This window comes from Limanda limanda, chromosome 12, assembly GCF_963576545.1.
Source record: "Limanda limanda chromosome 12, fLimLim1.1, whole genome shotgun sequence".
Taxonomy (NCBI): domain Eukaryota; kingdom Metazoa; phylum Chordata; class Actinopteri; order Pleuronectiformes; family Pleuronectidae; genus Limanda; species Limanda limanda.
In genome coordinates this window covers 16,130,822-16,154,641 of record NC_083647.1, presented here as the reverse complement: position 1 = coordinate 16,154,641, position 23,820 = coordinate 16,130,822, and the positions used below count along the sequence as shown (strand labels likewise).

General features: G+C 41.1%; 1 protein-coding gene across 1 annotated transcript; it reads left to right on the top strand.

The window, feature by feature from the left end:
- Positions 1-49: 49 nt before the first annotated feature.
- On the top strand, positions 50-20,452 carry wdr25 (WD repeat domain 25). Its single transcript, XM_061083122.1, has 7 exons — positions 50-118; positions 799-1,515; positions 6,681-6,828; positions 14,707-14,837; positions 16,743-16,913; positions 17,981-18,121; positions 19,883-20,452. The coding sequence occupies exons 2-7, from the start codon at positions 811-813 to the stop codon at positions 20,102-20,104; spliced, it is 1,518 nt and encodes a 505-aa protein (XP_060939105.1). The 5' UTR covers positions 50-118; positions 799-810; the 3' UTR covers positions 20,105-20,452.
- Positions 20,453-23,820: the final 3,368 nt, after the last annotated feature.

Here is a 23,820-nt window from a genome sequence, read left to right as displayed (position 1 = left end):
TTGCTTTATTTTGAAACGTTGAATGTACTCAGGTGGCTCTGCGGGATGTTGTTAGCAGCGTGTTACTGATGGAAGTTGGACAAATGGTCGGTGTTATTCCGGACTGCAGGTGTAACAGGTACAAACACACTCACCGGGTAACTGTACTCTGCTTTTAGCATTAAATACAACTTGGAGTCCGAGAAGCTGAAGACCAACGTTAGCTTAATTTGCTACACTGGTAGCACTTGCAAGACTAATGTAGACGTATGGTTAAAGTTAAAGTCAAGGTTTGAAGTGACAGTCTCAAGTCTTTACGTTCAAATGTGAAGTAAGTTAAAAACTGACGGTATTAAACTAAACAACGATAGCTGCAGCTGTTTGTTTGGTTTGTATGAAGCTAATACATTTACCTAGCTGGCTTATCTGCTCTCTTTCCGCTGTTGGCAGGACAACTACGCATGTAGCGTTATAGCGTTTATTGCGTAGCTCTAAATTCTGCTCTCTCACAACAGTAATGTTGTCCTTAATGTTATTATTTTGATCCCAATCAGCACATAGTGGGGTTTCCTCTTTATATTTCAATCATCGGAAGTTGTACACTTCCCCTCATAAGTGACACTAAATCCCCAAAGAAAACATTAACACATTAGTGGTTAAACCTCCAGATCAGATCGTGTGTATGTCAACAAATCTACTCTAAAGTTACCAGTGTGTCTGCTGCTTGTAGGTGCAGTTGTCCAAGCCACCACTAGATGTCACCTTCGGGTATCTAATGGAATAAGTGCCCCTCACCTGTTGTCTCTGTGTGTTTGACAGAGTCACTAGAAGATGTCTTCATTAGTGGCCTACGACGACTCGGGGTCAGAGGATGAATCCTCAGCTTCTGTTCAAACTGGATCTAGTGAACCAAGCCAGGACGTTGTGTTGTATAGTAACTCAAAGGTGACACCCAGCGCTCAGGGGTTTCACCCAGCCCCCGACTGGACATCGTTGGAACATCATGGAAATATCTCAGAACGAAGCAGCTCCTCCCTGCACCCCCATCAACACCACCATCAGAGGACGACATATTGCAACAGCAGGGCAGCACAATATAAGCAGTTTGGAGATACTGCAGCTCCTCTGAGTTTACCTGCGACTCAGGAGAAGATCTCTCTGCTCCAGTCTCCTCCTCACATGCCACAAAGCTTTGCTGATGGATTGAACCAGGCAAAAAGACACCACAGTGTCCCGTATGGTATCAGACCGTACGTCCCCAAGAGACAGAGACTCGCCACTTCAGTAGAGACTTGTGACCCAGAGTTATCAGCAGAACAGGTCCCAGGGAATCGGGCCGGGGAAAGCCAAGTTCTCTTAGATGTGTCGGCAAGGGTGAAGCCGTATCTCACTCAGAAGCCCGACGCGGCGGGGATCCCGAGGAGGCTTCTGATGAGACTGGGAGGCCACCAGGGCCCAGTCAACACTGTGCAGTGGTGTCCTGTGCCTCATCTCAGTCATCTGCTGCTGTCTGCCTCCATGGACAGGACTTTCAAGGTAATGACAGCTCCAGCAAGGGTATCACTGTCTTTCATAAATGTTGTGCATTGATTGCTTAGACTGATGCAAGCCCAGAAAGAGTGTTTTCTGTAGTGCTGTTATGTCTGCACACTCGATTCTAATTTCATTCGAACTGGCTTATCCAATCCAAGTTTAAGTTATCCCTCTGATGTCTTTTTTCTTTGTGATAAAATCTTTGCGCATGCTGCATAATACGTGTGCATGGTGGTCTGGAACACGGAAATCTATCTATCAGCACAGTGCCAGGTAGGTGCCAAGTGCATCGGGGGAGGTCGAAGGGGATAATCACTTTACCTGACATACATTGTAATTGACATGCTGTTACAAGCAGGAGGATAATATCTGCCCGGCTGCCTCCATTTATAAGTGTACCATAAACCACTTTTTTAAAGAATCATATCTGTCACTGTCAGTTGAATGTATGTCAAGACCCGTGGGACTTCCTGTTTCCATCTCTCTCCTTCATTCGGATTCCCTCTCCCCAACTTCCTCTTCCTTGTCTTTTTTTGTATTTCACACCAGGAAGCAATCCATCATTTCCCTACTGCAAAGGTCAAGCAGTGCAGGTGTCTGCCTGTGACTACATTTTTCTACCCCAGTAGGAAATCTCCCAACCCTCCCGTATCCTGAAAGGAATCTGAATAATTTAAAAATTTAAATATTCACCAGATCATTTGCATAATCATACAAGTGCAGCAGCAGCATGGCAGCCACCTCTTCCCCACCTGGAAAGGGCTGCTTGGAGCAGATGGCGGAGACTCCTAGAGAGGGGAGGGAGAGAAAAGACTTGGTTGTTTTTATGCAGGGATTTCTCTTCTTCTCTTTCTCAAGCTGTGGAACCGGTGCTCTGTGAAACCAGGGCATAGGGGTGCATGTGATATGCTCTTACTTATCTGTGCACATGTCTCATGAGGTGTTTGCTCATTTTAAGTAATGGGGTTTTCAACAGGTAATTTTAGTTCTCCTCTTAAAGTTCAGACTGCACTCAGACTTTGAAGTTTCAGTTGTGAAAGCCCCTTCAAAACCCACATTTAGCACAGAAAATACAGTACAAGAAAGTGCAGGTTACCATGGCAACAATGTTGTAGCTTCTCACTGTGTTAACCATAGACTGTATATCAAGATGGAATACACGTCTCCACTTCTTCCCTCTATCCAGAAAAAAAGCCCAAATATCCTGGTTACGAACGCTGATATTTTGGATGGAGCCGCGGTAGCGAGGTCCTGCCGATGCATGCACTCGACCAATCAATATGTTTCACCCAGTTTTAATAACCAATTAAAGCCAAATTTACCAGAAAATTAACACTTGCATACTAGAGTGATAAGAACTTCCTAAAATGACAGAAACAATCTTTCAGAAAATTCTATTTCACATGTATTTTTACTTTTTGGTTTGGTCGATGTCCCCTCCACTAACATGGATGAGGCAGGACTTATGACCTATACTGCAGTCAGCCACCTGGGGGCAATTGAGACGATTTGGTTTCACTTTGTTGGAGCAGTCATGTCATCCATCTTTATATACAGTCCAGGGCCGGGTCTAGGCAGGGGCAAGAGGGGGCCTGGCCCCCTCAAATAAATGTTGTGCCCCCTCAAACTTAATCCCAATTTATAATAATAATAATACAATAAAGCACAATGCCCCCTCAAGATTTGTGGCTGCCCCCTCATACATGCCTGTCTAGACCCGGCTCTGATACAGTCTATGGTTGAAACCAGTAAACTATTAATCTAACTATTGACTATACTATAATAGTATACAATACTTAGAAAAAATGTAGAGCTGCAACTAACAATTATCAGTATTATCTATTATTAGAATATTAATTAATTATCTGATTAGGCAGTGAATAATGTCCGTAACATTTTCTCAATATCAAAAGTTTCTCAGCTAATGATTATTTACATAAATTGATTATTCTGATTATCTACACATTATATTCTTAATCACATCACAGCCCATGAGGACATGTCCAAACAGCTTGTTGGTCCTGATGGGCCACATCTCAAAGATATAGTGTTCTAACAACACTATGGAAGACTGGGGGTTAGTGACTGTTTTTCATTTTGGCTTGAACAATGACATAAATTATTCATTGAGTATGGTGTATTGATGCTTTTTCTATTCAAGTAGTTTTTGCAGTTCTAGTCGTATTGTTTCTATTGTACAACCTATTGTCCACAAGTTCAATATATTGAGTTTTCAAATCCTCACAAATGAAGAGTATTTCACCTGAATAAGTTGGACAGTTGATAGATATTTAAAATGGGTACAGATGAGCTAACAGTCTAAGATGGAAAATAAATCCAAATGTACATTTACACATAATTCAAAAGCAATTAATGTGTTACTTTTGGAAGGAGCCCTAGTAAGAGTCTATTAATGCACTGCTATGTCCTGGTACAGGAAAATTCTGGTCACTTGTGCAAATGTCACATTGTTTTCTTGCATCACGACATCTTGTCATACATTTTTCTTTTACTATCACTTCATAGTGATAATAATTATGTCTTTCAGAGAGCTGACACAGGCATTTCTGTTTCTTCTGTTGTGCTCGGCTGCAGACGGAAGAAAAGCGGGGGGTACACACACACACACAATGAAATCTTAACACACTCGCCCATGTGCTTCTTCACTGAAATCCTTCAGGCTTCAGAGTCCTCTTCTTCCATCCTGTCAGTCAGTCCCTCAGAGGCAGAGGCACACTATTATTATTCCAGCCTGTGTGCAGCCTCATGTCGCCATGGCTACGGCAGGTGTAATGCAGCGGGGTTTAGGTTGATAACACGAATACCAATTTAGTTTTAATTACCGACAGTCATTTAGGAAACAGATTACCCCAATGAGTCGGCGTCGAGGATCCGCTCTGTGTGTCTGTTAAGTGGCCGGTGAAATGAAGGGGGGTGCAAACAAACAAGCATTCGTTCACACCCATACACAGGTTTCATGTTGTACAGAATTAATGTGATTGTGTGCGCATTGAGTGGTGTTGTTCATGGTGTGTATTGTTTTTTTGTCATCATTCCCAGCTGCCTGGAGACTGTGCAGGCAAAACAACAAAGTCTGTGTGAAGTTCAATGTTTGTTATTTTGTGAGGATAGATCTGAGCATCAGTTGCTGTTGAACAGATCTCTATGTTACCTTGAGGTGGCAGCGTTTCCCCAAGATCAGACAATGGAGAGTCCAATTTTGTTCCAGGATGAATGGAAATAGTTTTAATAGATGAATCTCCCTGATATTTATCTTTTTAGAACTCTAAATTTTTTACTCTCGGTCTCTGTCACTTCTCTTTTCAGCCCGGAGGCATCTCAAGCATTCTGTTTGTTAAACCGCTGCCTGCTGGATTGATATGTCACTGTCCCCTCCGTCTATCTCTCACTCCTGTCGGTCTCCAGTGGGAGCCTCAGCACTTCTCTGTGTATTTCATATGCTGCATGGAGGAGTCGTCTTTAATAATGAAACACAGAAAAAGGCAGAGAGGGATCTGCTGCAAAAATCTTCAAAGTTCCTCTGCAGCCGTTAAAGCAAAAAAAGAAAAAGAAACGTCTTCATTAGTGTAATATCTCACATCTCACCACAGCGGGTACCGGACCAGACCACCCACTGAATTTCAGGGAGAATCTTCTGTGTTTTATGTGACAGAAAATAATTTATCTATATCGGAACAAAGTCAAATATTGACCAGCTTGTTTGCAAAATAATTGTTTTTTTAAACATTGTGGGGAAAAAAACCTGCCACAGCAATGAATAAATCTGAATCCAGCAGAATGACCCTCAAAAGAGCACATATCTCTGCCAAGGCCCAATAAATGGGCTTCGGAGCAAATTGCACACATCAGTTACCTAGGTTTGCCTGATTTGTTTTCCTCCAGATCCAAGAATGAATCCTATCTCATTATTGAAAACATTTCTTGAATCTTCCCCCTTATCTAGATCTGCACTAAAAAAAGAATGGAGTCTTCCTTGGGTAATGCCCAACACCTCCACAAATGTCATGGAGTGACAGTTATGGATGTCACAACGACAGAAGGCAGCTGGCTCCTTTTCTCCTCTGCTCTTTATGTAAAACCGTTAAAGCCATAACACTCCACATGAGGGGGATTTAAAGTGACATTCAAATGAAATTAGTTAAATACTTAATTACAAGCGTTTCTTTTGCTTTCAAATCTTTTTAAATATGTCTGATATGTATAATAACAACATTTTATTAGACATCTTACAATACATAATATGGGATAATCCACAGGCTTCAGAATCTACATGATTGAACTTGGATAATGCTAAGAGTGTGAAAAACTATGGCTGTGAGGCACAAGATCCCAATTTCTGTCAGCAACAGCTATATTTTTTTAGAGTTGGAGAGTCAGTCAAAAGCAATGACCATGAAAACCTCGGTCATCACAGTTATTATCAATTATTTTGTTTTATCAAGAAGCACTTTTGCTCAGTATTTTCATTTTCCTTCATTACAGTGGACTTCAGGAGAGGAGGGCTCATATTGAAACCTCCTCAGCTATCAAAACCAGACATCCTCTATTCACTAGTTCTTCGATTCAGAGGTGGAGGACACCTTGTATGCATCATTTGTGATAGATCGGTAGAAAGTATTTATTTATTTATTCCTTTTGTCTCTGTTCCCGAGCGGAGAGCAGTGGTTGCCAAGTCTGACCTCCGCGTGTGAACTGCCTTGAAACCTCGACCAGAGCACAACAGTCCTTTCCTCTTGTTTATGAGAAGAAAAGCTCAGCATGTCAGTGATCTTTCTGCTCTTTTTCAATGCTCTTATGTCAGACTGCACGTTGTTACATCAGGTGTCAGGTTGTCATATAGTTATATAGTTGTTTCAGAAATCTTAAAGCACATTTTCTCTCACATGAGCTTTGAAAACGGTATCTCACAAAGGCTAAGAACAAATTACTTTAATAATCCTTTGAATTATCTGATTGCTGATTTAGCAGCGGCAGCTCCTTTCAGTTGAAGCACACGCTGTGACTCCGTGCAGTGGAAGCAGAACAACAAAATCCTTCTTCCAGAACTACTCCAGCTTGTGCACCGTCAGTACAAACAAAACAAATGACTTTGTTGCCGCTGTCGATGTTTGTTTGTGACTCTGGCTCGATGTGTCTGTGCCTGGCAGGTGTGGGATGGAGCGGAGAGCGGACGGTGCCTCAGGGTTTACACCTGCCATTCGGGAGCCGTGCGCGACGCCTGCTGGACCCCCTGCGGGCGACACCTCCTCACTGGGTCATTCGACAACACGACTGGGATCACAGACGTGGAGACGGGTGAGCGGCATCACTCTTCTTTCTGCAGGTCTCTAGAACAAGACGTAGCGAAGCACTAGGTTTACGTTTTGAAGTGTGTCACTGTGACTTTGTCTTAAACTTAACTTGACATCGGACCCAACAATGCATGTGTCCACAGTCCATGGCTTCTCACCTGTGCGTATAGGTACAGGAAACCAGAACAGCTGCGACGGGCCTATATTCTTCAAATAATGAAAGTTAGAGTTTTACATATATTTCATTTAAACTCAGCTTGAACAAACATTCTCCGAGCAGATTGCCGTTATTTTGGGAAAGCAGAACTCCTTGGCAACTTTACTTCTTGCAAGTTTTAAGTTAGTTTAGTAATTTATGTGTGGAGTGTCTTTAAATTGCCTTGGGTCACAAAACTTGTTTAAACCTATTGTATAAATTGCAAAGCTCTCTCTCTCTGTAGCCATGACCCATTTCAGGCACCACCACTTTCTAAATCCACATTTCTTAAGTGAATACATCACAAAGACTGAGCCAAGAAATGACAAATGCTTTTCTCTAAATGCAAAATTTCTGTTACGATTACGATAAGATATGAATATAAAGATGGTAGTATATATATAAAGGTATTTACACCATGCAGTTGTATTTTAATTTCTTCATTTCATTGTGTGCTGGAACGACCTGAAAACAATCCAGTGACACTATTGGGAGTTGTCTGTCTCATGTAGGGAGGAGCCTCTAAATGAGGTTGGATGGAAGCAACATGTCTGCCTCAGTGGAGATGGACCCTAAATGGGCCACATCTCTCTCTTTCTCTGTCTTCTTCTGTGTCCCACACTTTGCTTTCTGAAAACATTTACTTTGTGACATTTTTGTCAACACAAATTCCCCTCAGAGTCAAATCCACAGGCTCATTATGTTTGCTCATGCTTCTGTGTGATCATAACAAGATTTTTCAAGGTGACATGAGATCAATACTTTGTTTGGTTTGTAAAGCATACAATATTCGAAGATGGGAGCATTTCATACGGACAATCAACAATTTTATTTCTAGACACCTTTAAATGCAAAATTGATCAGATTGAAGATCCACCAATATAATATACAGCCTCGTGTTTGTGCAGCATGTAACGGTGACAGTGGATTCACACACAAAGAAAAACCACCGCAGAGAAGCTCGACAAAACGAGCCCGACAGCACAGAACAGACCTTGTTTTGAAGCCCTGTGGCATCTACATCTCCAGGGTCAACACGATGCTGTGATGACTTGCTGCCGTTTGCACTTCCCCTCTCAGCACGTCTGTCAATACTGCCAATAAAGCCTACGGATAATAGCTTGGCCAGCCCATTAAACACACAGGCAGCTCCAGGAAGGAGATCAATAATGGATACATCACCACGGGAGCAGCCACTATGACCTTATACCGCCATGTCACCTACTACCACCATAAACAAACAAAGTGTTTATTTTGGGCTTACACTTTGGTAGCTGCCAGTGCTTTGCTCAGCACAGCAGGACGTCCAACTAGGCCTAGATGTACAGCTTTGAAGTAAAGTCACATGTCTAGAAAGCCCTTACAAGTAAATCACGCAACAGTCCTTTTATCATAACAACATTTTATTATTCATACTCCTGTTCCCTCACTCTGCCAAGGAGGTAATGTTTTGACACTTTAAATCCCAATCATACTCAATGATTTTAAAGAACCCAGAGGCCAGGCTAGATGCATAATTAGTTTCATCATAATTTGAATACAGACTAACTGTCCCTTCTTTCTAGAGCTATTACATTCTTAACAAAAACGACCAGGCTCTAAGGTGTTGGTGTAATCATGGATATTTGAACATTTAATGAAGCGCCCGACATTAATACAGCACATTTGTTGTCACTCTCTCTACCAAGCTTGATGGGACACTGATCCGGCTGAGTGTTAGCCAATGCCGAAGTGTAATCAGAGTTAATGGGATCTTTACACTCTTCGCAGTAATGTAGAGTCTCTCAGGTCTAACAAGGAACGCAGCTTGATTCCTGTTCTGTTCACGAGAGGCGGCAGGCCCTTTAATGATCAGCAGGAGTCTTAGTAAGACACCTGACGCCTTATTTCACCACAGAATACCCAACTAAATGCTGCGTCACTCAGTGTGTTGAGACATGATTGGAATTATTTGAGACCAGAATAGTGTTTGTATCTCTGGAGTTGTCCCCGTGTCCACTTTAGTTTGTAGAGTCTTATTTCCACTGCCTGCGGGCCACAGGTAAACTGTCAAAGCTGAATAGCAATTGTCGAGGGAGAGGACGATATAGAGAGGGAGTGCAGGTTAAAAGGAATAATGCAGAGAGAGAAAGGAAGGGGAGAGCAAGAATGCAGGAGGAAGAAATCAAAAGAGGCAGAATAAATCCAGAGAACGGGAGACGCGGAGAGTAGGAGGTGGGGAGTGGAATAAATGAATTTCATCTGTAGGGCATTAGTGTGAAGTGGCAGCTGTTGTCCGATGCTTTCCCTGCTGTCCTTGGAAAAGCTGATTGGTGGAGGTTGGCGTAGGAAAATATGCACATATACCCCCACGGGCTCCCGCAGTTTGGCGTGTCAGATCATGTATGTGTATGCAGGACCCGAGTCCTCTATCCAGATCCCTCCAGGCACTGGCAGAAAGAAAACTGTCCTTGCTCTTCCAAAAAATCCAACCAAACAATAATACACAAAGATGGTGGCAGGGCTGGAGCGTGCATTAGCCTTCCACCTCACTTTACCCCTGCTGAATCATATTTGATGAATGTTGCAAAAGGCTTTAACAATAGTTTGGTTTTCAGATAGAGCTTGCAGTGCATTGCTTTGAAAGATGAGCCACGAGCTGCACATGGCAGCTGCACAAGGGCAAAACAACAAATCACAGTCTGGTGTGAGTCTGGGGTCATTTCACAGAAAAAGGTTTGTTTAAAACATATGTCGGAGCCGGCTGTGCAATGCATGAGTTGCTCCTTGCTTTTCCAAATAAAACTCCAATTATGTTAGAGTTTGCACTGTATTTCTTATTATGGACACCTCCGGCCTCTCGTGCAATAACTGGGTCAGGGTTTTGCTGCACTTATGTCAGATGCAACACCATAAAAAAGTATTTGATACTTAATCGTTTTTTATGTTTTTTTTATAGTAACTACTGCCGTGCCCGTTTTAAACTTGTCTGCTTGGAATGAACTGTTTGCTTTGCCTGTGCTTATTCCTCAGGTCCTCAACAATACACATTACAAGTGAGATTAGATTGATAGATTGCTCAAATATAGTAGTTTTAACTTGCACAAACTAAAGTAATATATTCCTGTGATATAATTATCTTAGGAGGGACATAAGTTTAGTCATTTACTGTGTAATATTTTATCAACAGGAAAATGTCAATCTTGGGATTTTGTTGTCTCCCAAACTTGCCACCTGTATTTACAAGAATGATTCAATGGTTAAAGTTTTTCCATCCACTTTTTTCCACATCCAATAAAGTTTAAACAATACTTTTCATAAACACTGCAATAATACAGTGTGCACAATGAATGCATTTTCATTCCCATTTTTCATTTTGCCTTATCCCCACCTTCTGGCTGTAAACACACAGGAGAATTAAGCATAGCTCACCGGGAGACGATGCAGCAGCAGCTCACACACAGAAGCTTTTACTCCAAATGCCACCGGCAAAGCAGATCTGCATTGTGACCTAGTTCGAAGGCTTCGTTTGCAATGGTTACCTGCTCGGTTGAAACAGCTCTTACCCTGTTATGTGACAGAAAATAGAAGCAGACCCTTGTTTCAAAATGATGATAGGTTAATTTATAAGTTACATTAGTGCCAATCATCGACAACAGAGAAAACATGTGATCCAAGAAGCAGCCAACATGATATAGAGGAGGTTCTCAGAGGTTTATGTATGCAAGGTTTTTTAGCTTTATTTATTTTTTTGTAATGTAATTTCTACCTTTCAACTGCTCTGTCTCCCCACTGCCTCCAGGAGGTTTCATGTGTTCAGCACAGAAGTCTGTCAGTAGTCCCGTCTGTCACCCACAACTCTGGGGAAAAAAGAGTGAAAAAATTCCTCATATACATTTTAGACTTGGTTTGCTTGTTTTGAAATTGAAGGACACAAATTAAGCTCATGATAGTTGAAAACTATTCAAGCTCAAATAATCAAGGAAAAGATGCATCCATCTTTAGGGTGTTTATGATGCTTTGACTTGACTTTTGGTGAGAAACCAAGTCGTCCATCTTTACATGCAGTCTATGTTTGTGATCATTAGCCATAAACAGACTCACTGTTGCTACGAGTCGTGAAGTTTCCTTGGTTTATAAAACCTTCTGTAACCTTCTCTAACAAAAATACATGATTAGAAATATTTCTTATCCTCTCGTTTACCAGGCACAAACTTATTGTGGAAAAAATTAAAAAAATTACTTACAAACATGCCTTATTAAACCAATTTCCAAAAATGTTTGGATGTGGCTTTTCAAAAAATACCAAGTTTCATGCTCCCAACCTTCCTCTTGTACTGTGACAGCCCAGTGCTTTGGTGGATCTGGTAATGAGGCCGAATATCATTTCATCTGCTTCCCTCTGCTCTGAGACGCTCATCCCTGCTGTCCCAATCACCCTTAATGTCCTCGTCTCTGTCCTCCTCCGCTGTGTGTCAGCGCTGCAGTGTGATCACAGCTCTTTCCCCACTACAAAGTCAACTACAGCGAGGGAGGGACAGATCACTGCAGTCTTCCCTTATCGCCCCTCTCAAGCAAACTAATTAATCTTACTTAATTAAAACATGACAAGGCCCCAGTTATTATGGGGGGGGGACTGTTGGCTTCTCGTCATCTTGCCAAACATGAGTTTAAAAACTTGTGATGACAGATCTTCCCCGCCATCGCTAGGGCTAAGCCAATTAAGCAGGAGCCTGATGAAATTACACATTATAACTTTGGATCAATGCAGTTGAATCTGGGAGCGAGCTGCTCCGCCATTAAGCAAATGAATGTCCATTTCCGCCGTATCTTATTAACAGTGATTCGTTTTGTCCTCGTAACCAGACTTGGATGGTAAATCCTGGAACAAGTGTGTAATAAAGTGCATTTTAGGCGCGGCCTCAGACTGTTTTGGAGGTTGTTTCATCGAAGAATTAATGATGAGTCGTGGAGCCCTGAGGGTTCCTGCTTTGCATAGCCCTCGAAAGAGCTGCCGGCTCGGCGTCTGGTTTCTCGTGTAGCCGTCTTTCCGGCTTCCCACAAAACAAATTTTTTGGTCGCACCCTGTCAGGCCTAATTATATTTAATCCCCTTACTCTTTTTGTTTTGTTTTTAAGTGTGGCATCCTTTTAATTGATTTAGATAAAGCCGCCTGTAGCCAAAACAGTGGTTTCTTCGTTTCGACGTCACTGTGTCAGTTTACATTATCATTTTGTACCTGAGTGGAGTTTAAGGCAAGTTGCTTTTCAGACGCTGCTGTCCATGAAGTTCTGCTGTCACCCACAACTCCTCACAGGAAGAAAGAGTTACGATTCTTGTCGCTTACACTTTTTGGTTTGAATAATAATCAACCACATTATAGTTCAAACCTATTCGAGCTCAGATAATCAAGGAAAAGATGGATATACGTAGGTTGATTTGAGTTTGTGAAAGACCTAAGTGTGTGTGTGAAAACCACAGACTGTATATAAAGGTGCAAACATACATCCCAACCAATGTGGATTTATTGGGGCAGATAATTATACTGAAAAAAGTATTTTTCAAATACTTATGACAGAGAAATGTAATTGGGGCTTGATATTTTGAGTGTTTTTGATTTGAAGTCCTTCGATTGATTTAAATAAAGCAGCCTTTAGCCAAAACAATGGTTTCTCTCATTGACGTCATCGTGTCAGTTTAGATTATCTTTTGTCCTGGTGTTAGAGTGTTGGAGTGGTGTTAAAGTCAAGTAGCCTTTCAGACACTGATGTCTATGAAGTGCTGCTGTCTGGAAAACACAGACAGGCTCTGGCACATATCATGCAACCTGCACACTAAGTACCAGCAGCCATGCAGTCCTCTTGAACAGTCCTACTACCTCCCATCATTACAGAGAGTTAGACTCACAGTTCAGCTGCTGATCTGACCTCGGACATGGAATGATGAAGAATAAAAGCTGTGTTTTATTACAAGAAACTCTCCACGGGCTTGTGTGAAAGTCTCTTCTTGTGACGGGAACACTTTGATCAGAAAGTGAAGCCTTTAAACGAGCCGATCCTTCCTCTGACCTGACATGATCACAGAAAGCTTCTCCTCTTTCATTTCCACGTCATACATTCATGTCTTTCATGCATCGCTCTGAGTTGAGAACACTATCTTCAGCGGCAGATTTTCTGTATCTTTTTTTATTGGTTTGTTTTTGAATCACTCTCTTTATCAGCAAAGGCAGCGGCACAATTTAATTACACACACTGTTTACTGCTCAGGAATGTAATGGGTGCTCTCCCAGGCAGGAGTGTATCCTCACACCGAGCTCAATTAACTAAACAAAGAGAAGATTCAGAAGAATCGGTGTCACAAAGGATATGTAGTTGAAACATATTTTGTGTAGAGTTCAGTCTAGAGACCTGATAAACACATTAAATCAAACTTTTCATGATGCAAACTCTTCTAGTTTTTCCTAATTTGTTAATTTAAGAGTCTGAAGATTTTTTATTCTTTTTGAGTTTGCAGATGATGATGAAAGAAGTCTAACTTCATGTGGAGTGTAATGGTTTGTGCAGACAGGTGTGTAAACCAGCAGCAGTGAAGGGATTGCTTGGCGTCTCAGAGGACCAGAAACCAGCCAGGGGTCAGAGTTGAGCTAAAAATGTGTTCCTCACAGCTGAGTAGGCAACACACTCAGGTGAAATCACGGCTAAGACATCACGCCACGTACAAGGTGTCCCATTAGTTTTATATATATAACAGCAAGGCTGGTTGGATAAACATTAAATCCAAAATGTCTGCCTACAGGAGCTTCAATACGTAGTGGAGACAGAAAACTGTTCAGATCATTAAATTGTATACGGTATATGAAGAATTTACATTGACGCTTTTAAATCTCCTGTGAAGGATGTGGTCGTAAGTCATAAATATTAATGGTAAAGTGATAATATGTCTGATTTCAGTAGATTTTTCCTTTTTCTGTTTCATCTGGATTATTCCTTTCGATATGACATTGATGTACAAACAATGAAAACAAAATGGTAACGTGACACCAATCAGAGACTTCTGAAAATCAGTGGAAGTGATCACAGAGGCTACAGTTAGTTACAGGTTACAGGTATAACCCGCCATGGCTCATGCTGTATTCTTGCCATTTTAAAGAAACAAACAGAGAAAAGTACTGGATCTTCCCTTTTGTGTGGATCTGCTCTAAAATTAGTTTAATAGATTTGACCCCTCCACAAAATTTCATAGGAATTGATTAATTGGTTTTTGATTAATTCTGCAGAAAGACAAACAAACACACAAATGGAAACAACCTCCTTGGTGGAAGTAATGAGAGATTTGTGGTAATTGGCACTATATGTTAAATATTTTCACCTTGTCATCATGGGTTATTTAGAGTTGATGGAAACAGACAGTTTTATCCACTTAAAAATGAAATCACACCAAAATGTGGAAAATTGAAAGGATCTGACTATTTTCTGAATCCTCTGTATTGTTTATGAGGGTTGAATGTAGTGATTGTAGTATGGTGTAAACTACTCTTATCCTAAGAATGTTCGCTGTTATCGCAAGATATATGAGATATACATATATCTTCTTCCATCCCTACTTCAGTTCGTAGTACATCATCCAAAAGTTCAGAGCTGACGAAAGATGTATTGGTTCACAGAAGCATCGATCTTATTCTGCTGTCTTGTTTCTTCATGTGTGCAGGGCAGCAGAAAGTGAAATTTGACAACCAGTTCAAGGTGATGTGTGCGGTCCTGCATCCCAGCAGCCCAGACGTGTTCCTGTGCGGAGGTCACAGTTCAGTGGTGAACGCCTGGGACTCTCGCAGCAGCAAGGTCAAACTTATTAAACCTGCTCTCAGTTTATCATTTTTATCGACTATGGTTTGACCTTTTATAAATCTGAGCTGTATGTTCAACTCACGCTCCTGGTTCACGACTCCCTCCTGCACACACTCCCAGTTACACACCAGTACAAACAAGGTAGTCCATATTAGGCCCTGTGCATTGACCTGTGCTATATTCCACTTTGTGGATCAAACTGCTGCATACAGAGGAGGAACACTGCAGGTTATTGCACCAATTATTGAAAGCTAATTTCTAATTTCCTTCTGGACTTAAATTGTTCCTATAAAACTGCGAAATAATATTGCTATTAAGTGTAATGGGCTGTTTGATATGGTAATCCTATTCACATCCTCAGAATCTGAACACTCGCGTGTAATATTTTACTCTGTGGCAAACTGTACCGTCTCCCAGCAGGGTTTTAGATTTAATACAGCAGGGAATGCCTCTGCCTGTATGTGTCAGTGTGAATTGCAGAGTGTGCACAGACCAGTGCTCAGCAAATTGGTTGTTAATGTTGGAGCGTCTGGGCAACCTGTCAGTCTTAGCTCTAGCTTGTGTGTGTGTGTGTGTGTGTTTTTTTTTGCACAAGGATGAAATTACCCCCACTAAATAAACCAGAATGGTGCTCAGTAAAGCACATATCTCCTCCAAGGGCCTTAAATTCAATCAAGCAGCACCAAATGGATTTGTATTTATATAGCGCTTTTCTAGTCTGATGAAGACCACTCAAAGCGCTTTACAGTACAGTTTCACATTCACCCATTCATACACACATTCATACAGTGCATCTATTTGCAGCACTTAGTTATTCTATGGGGGGCCATTCAGGGTTCAACATCTTGCCCAAGGACACTTCGGCATGCAGATGGTTCAGACTGGGGATCGAACCACCGACCTTCAGGTTGGAGGACGACCACTCTACCCCTCAGCCACAGCCGCCCTAAATACACTTTTTATTTCTCCATCAAGTTCCATGATTTATTCCCTGCAGGGTTTCCACGGGGTCTTAAAAAGTTTAAATCCAATCATCTGAATTTTAGGTATTCAATCTTGTATATGTTAAAATTGTATTACTAGCAGGTCTTAATTATGTTAGGTAGTGTTAATTTATTTAACACTACCTCCGTTGTGCTAGAAAAATATTAAGCTCCCCCCCTCACAGACACAACGTTAAACAGTCAGTCTAAAAAGACAGGGTACAACTGGAGGCATGATATTACTTTTCAATGTTAATATTGAAAGTCTTTGTAAAGAGCAAAGATTTAAAAGTTCAGGTTACACAGCAGAACAAGACAGTTTGGGCTGAAGAGTCAAACGGTCTAAGGTACCATGCAGCTTCTTGTTGCTCGCTCTGTATCTCTGAAATTAGACCTAATCCGATCAAACACCCCGAGTTAATCTGTTCTGATAAGACGGTCGAGCAATGACGGGTGTAAATAAACCATTCTCTCCATCACCACTGACTCCCACTCGACGTCCTCTCTCATTTACTAAGGTTGAACAAAACAGGTTTTAAGATTCAAGTCGTTTGGTGAAGTCCATGTAGGTCAACAATATATTGTTTTCCTACACTTTTTGACGCACTGTGATTAGCTGTACTGCTGACTGATTGTTATAAAGTGACATCAGGTCAAGCTATTGTGATCAATAGTTGGTTCTAGTTTGATCCAAATCTTTCTCTTCTTTCTGTTATCTGCTTTTCTGAGCTGATACTCATGAACATTGTGCATTAAAACCAAGAAGATCCTGTGTTATAAAATCCTCATGAAGGACACCAGCAAATATTCTGATTAAATTAAATTGGACTAACTATACTGATAGTGGTACAGCATATTTGTAACAATTCCTACTGCAGAGAATGCTGATTTCTCCTGTGTGTGCGCGTGTTTCCAGATGGTTAAAACGTACAAAGCAGGGATCCAGCAGACATTGGACATCCTGTTCCTCAGAGGCGGTTTGGACTTCATAACAACTTCTGACTGTGTGAGCAGAGACTCTGCGGACCGGACCCTCATCGCCTGGGACTACCAGACAGCAGCCAAGCTGTCCAATCAGATCTACCATGTAAGGAAATGAGAAAATAAAACATTCAGCGCTGATTGGCACTAGTTGTTAAAATTATCTGCTTAAAGACTTAAGAAGCTGTTTGAATTTGAACAATCTACCTTCTAAGATAGAGACCTGAAAATGTGTGAAGCAAGTTGGTAATGAGGCGTGACGAGCTGGCAGACTTTGACAGTTACAGCAGTGGTGAAGGACGCGACTGCCTCCTGTTTTAAATATATGTTTTTAATAACCTCTTGCTTTTTTTGTGTTGAATAAATTCTCATTTCTAAATCAGTGTTACTGCAGCTGAACAAAGATTTTATTGAAGTCTGAGTACAGCTGCAAATTCTTCAAACTAGTCTGGATCCTAGACTACTTCCTCCTGTTGTACAACAATCAAGCTTAAACATTCTGCATATTTGTGCTGCTGCCATCTTGTTTATATAGGAACAACGATCACAAGAACAACAACAATGATAATAACGCTAATGATAATGATTATACATTTTATGTGTATGGCACTTTTTAAATTCCTCGAAGGCACTTAGCATAGGTTAAAAAACAGAAAGCACTGAAAAGCAAATTAGCAGAAACATAACATACAAATCATGAATAATTATGTTGCACTTTGGAGTCTGCGCAGTAGCGGCGTGTAGCTGTGTCTCACCCTGGTTTATAGCATCAAATTAAAAACAAACTTATAAGAAAAATGTATTCTCATCACTGTGATATCAGCTACATAAACTGACTTAACAATCTTCCATATGTGGGGGATTTGATGAATGATCAGCCACCAGGGGGCAAACAAGATGCTTTGGCTTCACTTTTGAGGAGCTGTGTTGTCGCCCATCTTTATTTTCAGAAGTAACAGAAACTTAATGCAATACGATATAATACAATCTGAACAGTCTTCTCACAGAATTACACTAAAGTGTTTATTCCCCTGCTTCTCAGAATGCAAGGCTTCTGCAGATAAATAGACTAGTTAACATGTGACCTACTCGATGGTGAGTATTACCGAGAAAAGGTCAAACAATGAATAAAATCACCCATCTGATTTTCCCTTCCTCTCATTTGGCCAACAGGAGCGGTACACGTGCCCCAGCCTGGCTCTCCATCCGCTGGAGGACTCCTTTGTGGCCCAGACCAATGGGAACTACATGGCGGCGTTCTCCTCCCAGCAGCCGTACAGAATGAACAAGAGGCGACGATACGAAGGACACAAGGTCAGTAACGACTGTTGCCTCTGGGATGAGGATTCACGCAGGGGCCTGATCAATAAAACACCATCGGATGTAAACAGTAAACACACAACTTGGGCACAAAACTGTAGAGGCAGAACAAACACAGAATCACTCATCATGATCTGGACAGCTCATGTAGATCCACAGTCTGCAGTGTTTCCTCTTTAGTCCCCTCGCCGCAAATGAAACACAATACTTACATCAAAGGGCAAACAGAGAATTTATCTGTAGATTATAAACATCACTGAAAGCATGTGGAGTCTGGATTGTTGATCAGGGATCATTTCCAGAAATGAAGAGGAAACTAGAAATAATATTTTTCACGCAATCCACTTATTTTTCTATTATTTGTGATTCTAGCTACAAAGAAACAGAAAACATGAATAGTTTAATTTTATGAACCACTTTCATGTTTTTAGTTTAGTTCAGTTTAGTTTACACAACATAAATTCAAAAATACATACATAAATGTTAAAATACTGGTTTGGTAGGCAATTATAAAAAGTATATAGAAAATGTACAAAATCTTCAATACATATATTAAAGATACTTGTGTATATATGCTACATGGAATCAATTACATCTAGCAGTATACAAGTGTTTGTATAAAGAGTGTATATAAAAACAGACGACACTTCTCCATTTCCTCCCACTACCCACAAATGAAGCCAAAGTATCCCGGATGCGAAGCTGCCATCTTGTTCTGATCGCGTGGTTTGGATCCAGAGCCTTTGCGGTAGCAATCCAAGGATTTAGCCAATCAGCTGTCATCATGATGTTTTACCCTGTTTTTAGCCTCAGATAACGAATTAAAATCAAACTTCTCAGAAATACAATCGCTTGTGTGATTTAAAAAATACCTCAAATGACAGTAACCGTCTTTAACAAAAATGTATCAAACGTCTACTTTTTAGTTTGGTCCGGGTGGGATTTATGAGCAATATGGCAGCCATCCACCAGGTGGCGATCGAAACTCTTTTCGTCCATATTTATGTACAATCAATGGCTTGTAACCAGGCAGAGTATCACACAACCTTCACTGTGACTGCAGCTGATCACACAACTATCTTTTCATGGAGACAAACATTTTATGTTTAAGGAATATTCAGATTTTTTCCTTCTTCTTTCATGTGCTCACAGGATCACGAAAGAGTCTTTGTTCCATGTAACAACTTCTCTCCTCCACACTGCAGAGATCGGTTCTTTCTGCGAATACAGTGGAACAGATCAAGAGCAGTATCTATGGCCTCAGCAGTTTGAGTTCAACAAATAAAGTTGATATAGATAGTTGACAAAAGTAGTCGTCACATAATCACATTTCCTCTTCAGACTGTTTTTACTTCACTGAAGAGGAAGCGACACCATCCAGCTCCTCAGCTCCATTAAGCTGCTGCGTAGATCCACTTTGGATTCACTCACTAAGCACATGTGCTTTCTGCCAGGAACACCGTGCTCCCGGTACATTCTCACCTAGAATCTGAACTTCACAGCCCTTACACAACCCAGTGAAGTAGTGTGGGTTTAAGAACCTTGCTCAAGGCCACGCCAGAGGTGATAATTAGGGATGTGCAAGTGAATCTCTTTTTATTCTCAAGATTCAAGCATTGAACTGACAATCATCTGCTCGCATTTTAGCTACAATCCACTGGATAAAGATTCCCTTCATTTACTGAGATTTAATTTCACTGCTGAAGGTTGATGAATTATAACTTATACTAAATAGTGTATATTTGTGTTTCCCAGGTGGAGGGGTATGCGGTGCAGTGTGGGTTTTCTCAGGATGGAACTATCCTCGCCTCGGGGAGCGCCACCGGCTGCGCTCACTTCTACGACTACCACACGGCTCGGGCGCTGCACACGCTGCGGGCCCACAGCCAGCCCTGTCTGGGCGTGGCGCAGCATCCCGTCCTGCCCGCCACTGCCGCCACCTGCGACTGGGCCGGGGAGATCAAGGTCTGGCACTGAGGACGGTGAAGGGACATGAGAATATGAAGCGCGGGGATACAAATTAAGACGGGTTTGCCAAGATGAAGATTGTATTAAACTCGTGTGCACATCCATCCTCGAGACTTGAGCCCCCTTAATCCGCTGGTATAGGATGATAAGAACTTTATCCACTGCCTTTGGAAAACAGTTTTTATTACTGTGTAATTGTAAAACCTCCCACACTCTCATTCCCATTGATATGAACTGATCCTATTGTGTTTACATGTTTTTTCTATATTTGGTCCAACTTGTATTGTTTTAAAATCCTGAAATCAGGAGGAGTCACACTGGGAGAAGTCAAATGAAGTTTCTTTACAGTTCAAAGACTGAATTGCTGTTATGCGTTTTATCTAAAGTGGTGGGCGGTGGCAAACGGGTCTTGCCACACACACACACACACTCACACACACACACACACACACACACACTTTCATTCTCAGCTTTCCACTCCAAACACAGCCAGGGGACATCATCCTCATCGTTGTTATGTTATTCTAGTTTTTGTCAAAACAGAAAGAAAAAACATGTCTTGGGGCATTTTTCTAAGCACAAGCATTTTTCACTGTGCATTCTGCGAACAAATCACTTCTCCTCTGTTTGTTCTCCCAAGCTCTGGGACCATTTTATCCTGTCGCTCTGACAGCTCAGAGAATCACTGAGAACGACCACAGATCTTCAAACTTTAGCAATAAAAAATAAGCTGATGTCTGTCAAAGCTCCGCCAGGTGCTTCCACAATCCTGCCAGTCGACAGCAGAGTGGTGCTGTGCAGACAGAAGCTCATGATTCACCATCAAGTGGAACAGGCTTTAAAATGCACATAGCTGTTTAGCGGAAGGCAACTTGTAATGGCTCGATACTTTTTTCCCTTTCCCAGCCCCTGCAGTTGTAAATAGTCAATAAGAGTTAAATTAACACTGTAAAGGACGACTTGGCTAATTTCAAACTGCGAAAACTGCTGCTTTTTATGTCGATTTATTTGGTTTGCAAATGTAGAAGAAGATCCTTGTTAAATGTATTCATTAAACATATCAGGAGAGAATTATGAAAAGGCCTTGAAACCTCAACCTAGGTTGAATAGTTCCTTGTAAATCTTGTAATGTTAAAGGAAGCAAATGTTGCGATGAAGGAAAAAAATAGATCTGCCACTTTGTCAGGATTCACACCAACGTTTTATGGATTCTGTGTTTCGGACCGTGTCTTGTTCTACCACCAGATTTGTGGAAATCTGCTCAGTTGTGTTTTTGTTATCAAACTGACACACAAACAAACAAATGGACAGGGATGAAAACTTAACCTCTTGAAGTGGAGATAATTCACTTTAACGCCATCAGCAGCAGAAAGAGAGAGGAACTTTGGAGAACCTCCTCAGGTAAGAAATGGAAGATGGACTTTTTGCATGGTGAGTATCCAGATTGTTAATTTTTTTTGATTAACCATGGGTCATTCCATTAATTGATAAGAGGATAAGTGGCAGTTAAAGACAAAAACACTGTTATGTTTAAGAGAGTGAGGAAGAAGTTTTAGGGAAAATCCCTTGAGTCGACTGATGCCTTTGGCAGTTAGGAGAAATCGTCTCTGTGAATGTATTAATATTTCTATCTCTATATTGTCCCTTTAAACTCAGTAGAAATTAGTTCTAAAAGGAACAGACTGAGCATCAGCTTCAAATCGTCACCACGGCTCAGTGGGGAAGGCTGGGAAGAGAAAATCAAACTGAATATCGTATTGAGTTAAGACGATAAAAAACTTTCAAGAATATAAAGAAGGGTTAGATTATGGGTTAAATACCATATGCCATATTCTGAAAGTAAAATATTGATAATGTTTTAAAGCTTTACATGTTTGTTGGTGGAGCAGTCTGTCAATCCCAAATGACCCAGTATTCAACCTCTGATTGGACGGTGCTACAGAGAGCAAATCAGTCCGTCTCCAGGTGTCCTTTTTTCAGAGTATCAGAATAGATAGATGCGGGACAGCACTGCTAAAAATCACATGATTCACAAGCTCGTAAATGAGTCGGACAATTTCTGAAAACCCAAGGTCCGAAATAACAGACTGCAATAGGAGAGCAGTTGAATGTCCACACAAATTCTAAATAAAGATTCGCCCTTTCAAAACTCCCTAACGTACGTGCACCAAGGTTCAGTTCAAGAGTTTACAAGGTTTCAAACCTGGGAAACAAACGGATGCACTGGGAGAACAGTGACAAATGTGACTCTGGAAATGTGTAAAAAGAAGAAAACTCAATATCTTAGATTATTTTTCAGCCTATTAAACCTGCACAGCTTCGTAGTTTTTTTCTTGTTACTTTGGGAATATAATAAATAAATGAATAAAGCCAAAGTGACATCAGTCCAGAAAATTCTTATATTTTGTAAAAACTCTTAACAATAACAATTGGAATTTCAAGAGTTGCTGTGGACAGAACTTTCAATAAATAGAATTTATTTTAAAAGTCTTGGATCATTTAGGTTTAAGGTCCTAAAGATAAGTCGGTTAAATACACAAGTAAAACAATATCTGGAGGTGTGCACTGTATTTCCCAACACCCGTCTTTATTAAGTAAATAAACGTACAGCAAAAATATATAACCATGCATCAGACAGACACACATGTTGACATTTGGACAGCTGGCCTGTTGTCATGGAACAGTGCTGGAGGTAGGACGGGACAGAAAAACACTTCAGCCTCTTCATTCAGGGTCAAAACATTCGATAAATAGAACATCAACTGAAAACTGCATAAAAAATAGTCATAGTATAATAACTGTATGCAGAATCTACATCTCTTTTTATACATCAAAATACCATATATCCTCTCACCTCACCCCCCCCCCCCCCTTTTCTGTACAGTGCTTCAATTCAACTTCAAAACCTTTACAGCAAACCAAGTATTATCTGATACTGTTAGTGGCCTGTGTGGAGCCGTTTCACCCTCATATACGTCACAAGGTCAATGAGAAGAGTTGCAGTATTGAAATCTGAATAAACAACCTCGAGCAAGTTTCCAGTTCTGCAGGAACGGGAGAGGAAGGAGCGCGGCGGCGGCGTTCAGAGAGAAAACACTCGAGGGCAAAGCCGAGTTCCTTCCTGTCGCCGTTCCTCTCAGATCTGTAGAGCTGCACATCCGTCACACTGAAAGAGGCAGCACAGACATATTGTATTTAATACTGTACTTTTGTCTCCATCTGTACTAGTGACAGTCAGGTAGTTGGGTTGCAGGGCAACCTGTCTTTACATTAAGTTCAGGCGACAAAGACAAGTAAGTCTTCGCCAAGTCTTGTCACAGTGTTTTCTCTAAAGTAGCCTAACTGAGCATGCTGGTGTAACATCAACACACTGACTGTACAGTTTTGTCTTTAATGAGCCTTGTTTCGTGTTTTTTTTTTAACTACCTGTTCAGTTTCCTCTGCTCCTTTTTGTGCAGATCAGCTAGTTTGCCTGGTGAGTTTTCCCTATTATTAATAATTCTGCTGAAAACAAGAAGCAGCAGTTTGAGTTTGAGTTTGTGAAACCGGTGCCAACAGTGATGAGGAGTCTGCAGAAATTCAGCCGAATGATTTGTATACGGGAATTAATCCTCGTCATTTTCAAGCTAAAACAGATTCCAGTGGAGAAATACCCTCAGTCTACAAACAAGACTTAATCCTCCTCCAAGAAACTGCACGTGTGTGTGTGTGTTATCTGACAGGAA

What these genes read in the sequence shown, in the direction of transcription:
- wdr25 (XM_061083122.1), top strand. Translation starts at nt 811, where the DNA reads ATGTCTTCATTAGTGGCCTACGACGACTCGGGGTCAGAGGATGAATCC. An exon ending in CCATGGACAGGACTTTCAAG is followed by an intron (nt 1,516 to 6,680) that starts GTAATGACAGCT and finishes TGTGCCTGGCAG; the next exon opens with GTGTGGGATGGAGCGGAGAG. An exon ending in TGTCCAATCAGATCTACCAT is followed by an intron (nt 16,914 to 17,980) that starts GTAAGGAAATGA and finishes TTTGGCCAACAG; the next exon opens with GAGCGGTACACGTGCCCCAG.